Below are 8,129 nucleotides of genomic sequence, written 5' to 3'. Positions count from 1 at the left end.
GAGGAGAAGATCTCCAACTCCACCGCCCTCCTCGCTGGGAACTCTTTGTCGTCTTCATCCTCCGGCTGTACGGGCGGGTGTCCCCCGCTGCCTGGTTCTGTCCAGACTGGCGGTAGCAGCACCAATAGCGGCGGCCGTAGCGGCGGCAATGGCGGCTGTACCGGCGGCGGTGGCAAGAAGAAGTAGCAGCATAAGAAGGGCAGCGGCAGCTTCCACGGCGGCAGGCCCCCACGGCCCACCCGCCCATGGTTCTGCTTTAGTCCGAGACTAGCTCCTACGGCGCCCTGGGTTTCAAGCCGGCTATCAGTCAGGACGGTAGGGGCTGGCGCGCCAGCGCCCCTGGCCTCCTCGGCCCTCCTCTGCAGGCCCACGCCGCCTACGCCCTTATTCAGGCGCCCCCTCAGGCGCCAACCTGGGACCAGGCGGGCCTGGTTCCCGCCTTGAACCAGATGACGCTGCAGAACAGCGGCTAGGTCGTTGACTTGGATGCATCCGGCCACATGTCGTCCTTGGATGGTATTCTTCTTTCCCGCCTCCCTCGCTCTCACTCCCATACTATGACAACTCCACACATACTATGGCAACTCCACCCTCACCACCCCCTCCTCCCACTTTTGCCTTAACAATATCTTTGTTGTCCCTTCTTTAATTCGTAATTTGATTTCTGTTCATCAGTTTACAAAGGACAATAACTGCACCATAGAGTTTGATGCTTTTGGTTTTATGTCAAGGATTTTCTAACCAGACACGTGATTCTTCGTTGCAATAGCGTCGGCGATCTTTACACCATGCCTCCAGCATCCAGATTTGCAGCGCCCTACGCCGGCCTTGCCATCTCCTCCAGTTTGTGGCATCTCCATCTTAGTCATCCTAGTCCTACCGCCATCACTACCCTTAGACAAACTTCATCTATTGCCTGTAATAAAGACAATTACACTCTATGTCATTCATGTCAATTAGGGAAACATGTGCGGTTACCTTTCTCACATTCTAGCTCTCGCAGCTCTGCTCCTTTTGAGTTAGTTCACTGTGAAGTTTGGACACCTGGCGCCTTGTCCCACTGTCGCCCGGTGCCAATGTCGTGTCGGGCAAGTGGATCTTCTGGCATAAATTCCATGCTGATGGGTCCTTCGCTCGGCACAAGGTGCGCTGGGTGGTTCGTGGCTTCTCCCAACGTCTCGACTATGATGAGACCTTCAGTCCGGTTGTCAAACCGGCGACGATACAGACCGTCCTCAGCATCGCCAGTTCTCGCGCTTGGTCGGTCCACCAGCTGGACATGAAGAATGCGTTTCTTCACAGACACCTCGCGGAGACTGTCTACTGCTAGTAACCTCTTGATTTTGTCGATCCTGCCACCCCCGATCACGTCTATCTACTGCAGAAGTCCTTATATGGACTGAAGCAGGCCCCAAGGGCATGGTACCAGCGGTTCGTCTCCTTCCTTCGATAGTTCGGCTTCATCACCTCCACCTCTGACACCTCCCTCTTTGTATCCAAAGAGGGGCCGAGCATCAGCTACCTGCTGCTCTACGTTGACGACATCGTCCTCACCGCCTCATCCTCGACTCTTCTTTAGCACATCATGGGGTGTCTTCACTCCGAGTTCGCCATGACGGATCTTGGCAACCTACACCACTTCCTCGGCATCTCCATCACGTGTTCCTCCCAGGACCTGTTCTTGTCTCAGCGACAGTACGCCCTGGATCTTCAGCATGCTGGCATGGCTGAGTATCACTCTACAGTGACTCCGTTGACACTCATGCTAAGCTTTCAGCACACGATGGCGCCAAGCTCCAGGACGGCTCTGAGTATCAGAGTCTTGCTGGGGCTCTTCAGTACCTTACTCTGACTCGACCTGACCTGGCGTATGCGGTTCATCAGGTGTGCCTCTTCATGCATGACCTACGCGAGCTCCACATGGCCCTGATCAAGTGCATCCTACGCTATGTGAAGGGAATGCTCTCCTTCGGGTTTCACATCGGTACCGGCCCTATTCAGTCTCTAACTACCTACTTCGATTGGGCTGGCTGCCGGAACTCTAGACGCTCGACCTCCGACTTCTGCGTCTACCTCGGCGACAATTTGGTATCTTGGTCCTCCAAGCGCTAGACCACGGTGTCTCGTTCCAGGGCTAAGGTAGAGTACCGGGTTGTGGCTCATGCTGTGGCAGAGTGTTGCTAGCTGCGTCAACTTCTTCAGGAGCTTCATGTCCTGCTTGCTTCGGCCTCTGTTGTCTACTGTGACAACGTGAGTGCTGTCTACATGACAGCCAACCTGGTGCATCATCGGCGCACGAAGCACATCGAGATTGATATTCACTTCGTCCGTGAGAAGGTGGCCTTGGGTGAGGTCCGGATCCTCCATGTGCCATCCTCTCACCAGTTCATAGACATCATGACAAAGGGTCTGCCAACTCCTTTGTTTATTTAGGACCAGTCTGTGCATCTGTGATCGTCCCGCTTCGACTGCAAGCGGGTATTATGGAGTATATGTGTATTTTAGAATGTATTTATCCTTTCTTTATACACTTGATGTATTTCTTATACTTCAAGCCATATTAGTCAGGGTCTCAGGGAGTGTGGTGTTTCCATCTACTTCTCTACGTGAATCAATCCTTTGATACGTATCTGAATATCTGATGACACGACCTGCTGGACTAAACGCTACCAGTTGTTAGTTCACCTTCGCCTGTGGACCGAGTCCAGGCGCCTCAAAAGGGCAGGCATCGCGACACCAACACGCTGGTTCTCTCTCCTCTCGCTCTGCTGGCTGTGAAATCTCCACCGACCGCGCCGTCTATCCCTCGCTTCACCCCTACTTAAAATCTCGGAGCAGCCTCCGCTTCGGCACGCCGCACAGACCTCAGAGCTAGCAGCTAGCGGCATACTCGAGCCGCCGAAGCAAGCAAGCAAGCACGCGCGCGCGGCGTCAAGCTCGAGCTCAGAGGAAGCAAGCAGGCAGGGAGGGAGAAGCGATGGCGATCGTGGGCGCCGAGTACTGCGACCCCGAGGAGCGCGTCCTGACGGTGCGCAAGACCTCGCACTTCTCCCCCGGCGACGGCTTCGCGGCCTACGACAGCCGCACGGGCGGGTTGGCCTTCCGCGCCGACACCTACGGCCGGGGCCACGGCGGGGGCGCGGCGTCGTCGGGCGAGCTCGCGCTGCTCGGACCGGCCGGGGAGCCGCTCCTCACCGTTCGCCGGCGGCGCCCGTCGCTGCACCAGCGCTGGGAGGGCTTCCTGGGCTCCCGCGCCGACGGCCAGAAGCCGCTCTTCTCGGCCCGCCGGTCCTCCATCCTCGGCGGCGCCGCGGCGGGGGCCATCGTCGAGCTCCTCCCGCCGCTCTCCTCGTCGTCGGGCGCCCCCGAGCTGCTCCGCGTCGACGGATCCTTCGCGCGGCGGTGCTGCCGCGTGGTGGCGGCGCCCAGGGCCGAGGGGGAGAAGGCGAAGATGGTGGCGGAGATCAAGAGGAAGGTGGACGAGGGGACGCGGGTGGTCATGGGCAGGGACGTGTTCGTGCTCAAGGTGAGGCCCGGCTTCGACGCGGCCTTCGCCATGGGGATCGTGCTCGTGCTCGACCAGATCGCGGGCGACGAGGTCGGAGCCGACGCCGGAGCGGACGTCCTCGACGCCAAGATCTGGTGACCGATGATTTTGCAGGTCGCTCGCTTCTTGGTTTAGCTGTGTATAGAGCTGTGGATCTTGTTTTCTTTTTCCTTCTTTTTTTTCCGCGTGTTCGTGTACGCGCATGGCTCCAGAGAAATGGCAATGCATAATACGTTCTCGATTTTACGTTTCGAAATTTCCGATTACTCACTGTTGTTGCATGAGACAGGAACCTGTGAACCTTGTCAGGACTCAGGAGTAGCCATGTTCAATCAAACTTTGCAGTGATGATTCGATCTTTTGATCGATCAGTTCTCTGCTGGTGTTCAACATTTTCCCCAATCCCATTCCTCCCAATAATTGGGTCTTCCTCTTCTGTATCACTAACTTTGGTAATCCACCTCAACTGCTCCAGTCATCAAAACGCGACAATCTTGGAGCCAGTCAGCGACGTTGAGACGTCGTGCCGTGCGGCAGTAAAGTGAAGCCATCAGCCTCAGGAGTCAAGGCCCTCGAAGCGCAAGTTGCATACGGAGGAGGCTTTCTCCGTGGCAGAGCTTGCTTGGCAGGTCTGTTGGTCTACCCCGTACGTGCCCACAAGGAGAAGTTCATGTCGAACAGCACGACGACGACGATGACGACGACGACGACGCAGATCATTATTTGCAGAGACGCATCCGACAAAGACGCCTCCGGTCTCCGTCGTCTCGTGAAACACGTTGCATGCATTGGCGTTGGGATGTAGAGATAGAGATACTACCAATAATTACGTAGGCGTTCGTTAATCCAAACACAAAAATCAAGGGCAGCGATCATTGTAGACTGTAGTACTGCACTGCTGATTAGATCGGGCCAGGCCAGCTGGAGGAGAACAACAAAAGAAAAGGAATCTTGGCGTGGGAAAAAAGAACGGTGTGAGCAGTGAGCTGATCAGGCTGCGACCCCGACAGGGATATCTCATCCGCTGCCGGTTTTATTATTAGTATGCTACGGGAAACACATGCGCTTTTCTTTTCGCTAGCTGCACCTTTTACGTCAGACACAGACTCTCCACACCACTTGCATGCATGCTCCTATTCGCATCGAAGTGATGATCCTGAATTCCTGATTAGTTTTGCTTATAATACAGACCAACCAGACATCCGCAAATTGCACTTGCGCTTTGCGAATTTAATACATAGCTAAGCTGCCGTATCATTTGTATATGTCACACTGCAGTATCAAAATAGTACGACTTTCGCAACAAAAAGAAAAGGTATCCAATAGTACGTGGAATCCCCTGGCATTGCACATATGCTCCCAAACGAGAAGATACGGCGATCAACTTTGCTGAACCAGCACATGAACATGATGCCATATAATATACGCGCTGCGCCTAGCTCTCCCACAGCTTATCCAGGGGCTAATATAAACCCCACACAGTCAGGCCCGCTGCGTGCAAACCTACCAATTCCACCAGCACAATTATTGGGAGTTGGAATGCCGGACGAAGAGGACGCGGGCAGCGTGTGCCGTTGCTTTCCAGCTTGACCGGTCGCCGGCGTACAGGAGACGGGCCGGGGCGGCGGCGATCGGTCAGTCTGTTGGCCACCACCACCGCCCAGCCCGGCCGGTCGCGTTCGTGCTCTCGAGCAAAAGGGACCCGGCCGGGCGCGCGGCCGTTCACTCGCGTCCGGAGCCGGGACGTGGCGTACAGGGCGGGGGGTTGGCACCGAACACGGCCCCCCGCACTAGGCGGTGTCGAGACTCGAGACGGCGTGCACCCCCAACACGGGCGGCCGGGCGGGAACAGTGTGCCCAACAGCGACACAAACGTGCTGCGAAAACTAAACGGCAACGCGGTTCGTTTCCATGACGATTGAACGCCTCATCCTGTGACGTGTAACGGCAATAGTCTGATCGGCGCGTTGCTTACGAGTGCTAGCTGCTTTTGATTCTGTTTCACGCCTGGACGCGGGCCCTTTTGCAGGGGGCGACCGGCGAGAGATGCTTAGGCCAATGCAATGCAGATCAATAAGCGCTTTGCAAACCCCGCAAAAAAAAAAAGCGCTTTGCAAAATGCGCATGCAGAACGTATGCCTGAAAGCTCAAATATATGCAGTACTGAACCGACACTACCCAGTGCTCAAGTCCACAGAACAATGGCTGGAGTTCTAGGATTTCCAAACGCTCTCTCAGCGGTCTTTGCCTCCTTTTAAGCTTTTCAACTTTTGCTGAAAAACGGAGGGAGAAGAAATGCAGGACAGGACTTGAAAGAGAATGCTGGTTGGTCTTGGTCATCCGTTCAGTCTGTAGTAGCAGGTGCAGCATGTGTACCTAGCTTACGTTCTGCTTAGTGCCGCTCGCATTATTGGCACGTTGCTTTTATATGGAATAAGAAAGCGAATTCCATCTCCATGCGAGGACACTGATGTGTTTTAATTAATTAACGCCTCTGCGGCTAAGAGGCGTGTACGTACGTGTGTGGTGTGTACAGCTTCACTTTGTCTAAGTATGATGATCAGCGAGGTCTTTTATAACTGCTGTTTTTTTTTTGCGAGGAACACAAATGCTGCACCTGCTACCACAAATGATGCTTTTGGTTCTCTTCCTCCTGGATGCTTTTTTAACAGGACGAGATGCTTAGGGTAACATTAATAAACTCGATGTGCAGATCATACCATGCATTCATATCGTGAAATATACCGTACCCACAACCGGCTCAAGCCTCAGGCAAAGCTTTCATCTTTTGCTGAAAAAAAGGGGAGTGCAAGTACACCGAGAAGCCATTTCGTAAAATAGACATTGCATTCCGCAGAATCGGCCCAGTCGATCGCAGTACGAGAAAGTAAGCCCAGTTTGGGCCCAAGACATGCGTAGGCCTTAAAAGTACGGCTCGCCCTTCTTCCATATGTGGGCACCAGTTCACAGGCTAGTGAGTACGACTAATTCAACGATCGGTCAAAGAAATGCGTAGATCTCAAGAACGATTAGACACGGACACCCACCCTAATTCATCTGCAGGTTCACTGCACTTACAGCCCTACAGCGATTCCTGCCGAGCGAAACCAATCTGAGACATGGATCCAAGAAGCTGCGGAGACAACCAAGAACCCATTCTAACCTGAGGGACAGCCGCGCGCCGCCGTGGAGACCACCGCGTCGTCGTCGTTGACGCCTCCTGCGCGCTCGCATATATATGGTCGCCGGCTAGGGGTGGACGGTATTTCATTAACCGTCCACCCCTTGGGCTCCAGATGGCCGTCGGATCATACATGTATGGTCCGGGATGGGCCAGGAGATCACTCGGATCGACTTGGTCGTTTTGTTGTCGGGGCCGGATAGTAGCCGCGGGCATGCGGCGGCGCTCTTGCAAGGCCCCAAGACGTGCGACGTCGACGGCGGCGTCGCGGACGCCCGGACGGGGCATCGTCGGCCGCACGCGCGTCCATCGATCAGTGGGTACTGAGGATGCTCTATTGTTCTGTGATGTACGAGACCGCCCTTGGCTGTCGCCGGTCGCTGCGTCCGAGATCACCATGACCGGCGTGCCACGAGCGTTCTGGTTGCGATCATCTCAATTCGTCGTTGGCCATGCTCACCGCTCAGCGGGAAGGACTGCGGCCAACGACCAAGGATGTCCTGTGCAACAATTCCGTCGCTGTCTAATTTAATTTTCCTGCTTGTTGGGGGAAATATTAACGATCCCCTAAGCAACATTTAAGGAAGCAAACGCAGAAGGCCCAGGCCCACCAAGACGTGATCAAAACTCCACCTCGCCCGATCAAGACGTTAGGATTGGGAACGGCCGACCTCCCTCCGCAAGGTTTCCGCCTCGCCCGACCGCGACCCCAGGGTCGGGGGCGCCCGACCCTGTGCCACGAAAGTTCCGCCTCATCCGACCCCAAGCGAAGGAGTCGGGCACGCTGGGGCCCACGGGGCCAGAACCCCCCTCGGATGCGATCCACATAAGCAAGACAGACAAAATCCAGTGGGTCCCCCCGTCGGCCTCGCCATAAATGCGCCGCAGGCCTGGCAGAGGGCAGGGCGACCGCGCCCCTCACGCAACCCGGCGCAAGTACCCGTGCACGACCGCCCTGTACAAGCTACAGTGCCGGCGGCCGGCTCCCATTCGCCGCAGGGTACTCATGCCCTGCGCCGACCGGAGCAAAGGAGAGAGCGGCCCGTCCTCGGGTCCCACACGCCCTCGGGTCCCGCGCAACCAGCAGTACGGATGTGAAGCTCTCCCTCTCAACAGCCATCGCCGGAGCAGCGGCATCCACCGTCCCCCCTAACGGACACTGGGGTAACGACGGAACACTCTCATCATGATCTGATACCTACGAGCATCGAAGTAGCTATCTGCGGGGAGCAACCACACTTGGCACCTAACGACCTCCCCCTCCGGCATGCACGCCGGCACGCGTCTGGGGTCAGCAGGGCATCGGACGCCTAGGATCTCGCTCCTCCTTCCTGTCATATCTCTTACCTTTTTACGCTTTACCCTTTACAGTTCTTTTTTACCCGATCCCAAATGTAACTC

General features: G+C 55.8%; 2 protein-coding genes across 2 annotated transcripts; both read left to right on the top strand.

Moving 5' to 3' along the window:
- The first annotated feature begins 1,612 nt into the window (after positions 1-1,612).
- Positions 1,613-2,112, top strand: LOC106804355 (uncharacterized mitochondrial protein AtMg00810-like). The gene is made up of 2 exons (XM_014805227.1): positions 1,613-1,744; positions 1,885-2,112. The coding sequence occupies exons 1-2, from the start codon at positions 1,613-1,615 to the stop codon at positions 2,110-2,112; spliced, it is 360 nt and encodes a 119-aa protein (XP_014660713.1).
- Positions 2,113-2,774: 662 nt separating this feature from the next.
- Positions 2,775-3,813, top strand: LOC101766116 (protein LURP-one-related 5-like). The gene has a single exon (XM_004970056.3). It carries the CDS (start codon positions 2,978-2,980, stop codon positions 3,644-3,646), a length of 669 nt encoding a protein of 222 aa, XP_004970113.1. The 5' UTR covers positions 2,775-2,977; the 3' UTR covers positions 3,647-3,813.
- Positions 3,814-8,129: the final 4,316 nt, after the last annotated feature.

The sequence above is a fragment of the Setaria italica genome, chromosome V (genome assembly GCF_000263155.2).
Source record: "Setaria italica strain Yugu1 chromosome V, Setaria_italica_v2.0, whole genome shotgun sequence".
Classification (NCBI taxonomy): Eukaryota; Viridiplantae; Streptophyta; class Magnoliopsida; order Poales; family Poaceae; genus Setaria; species Setaria italica.
This window is presented reverse-complemented; position numbering and strand designations above follow the sequence as displayed.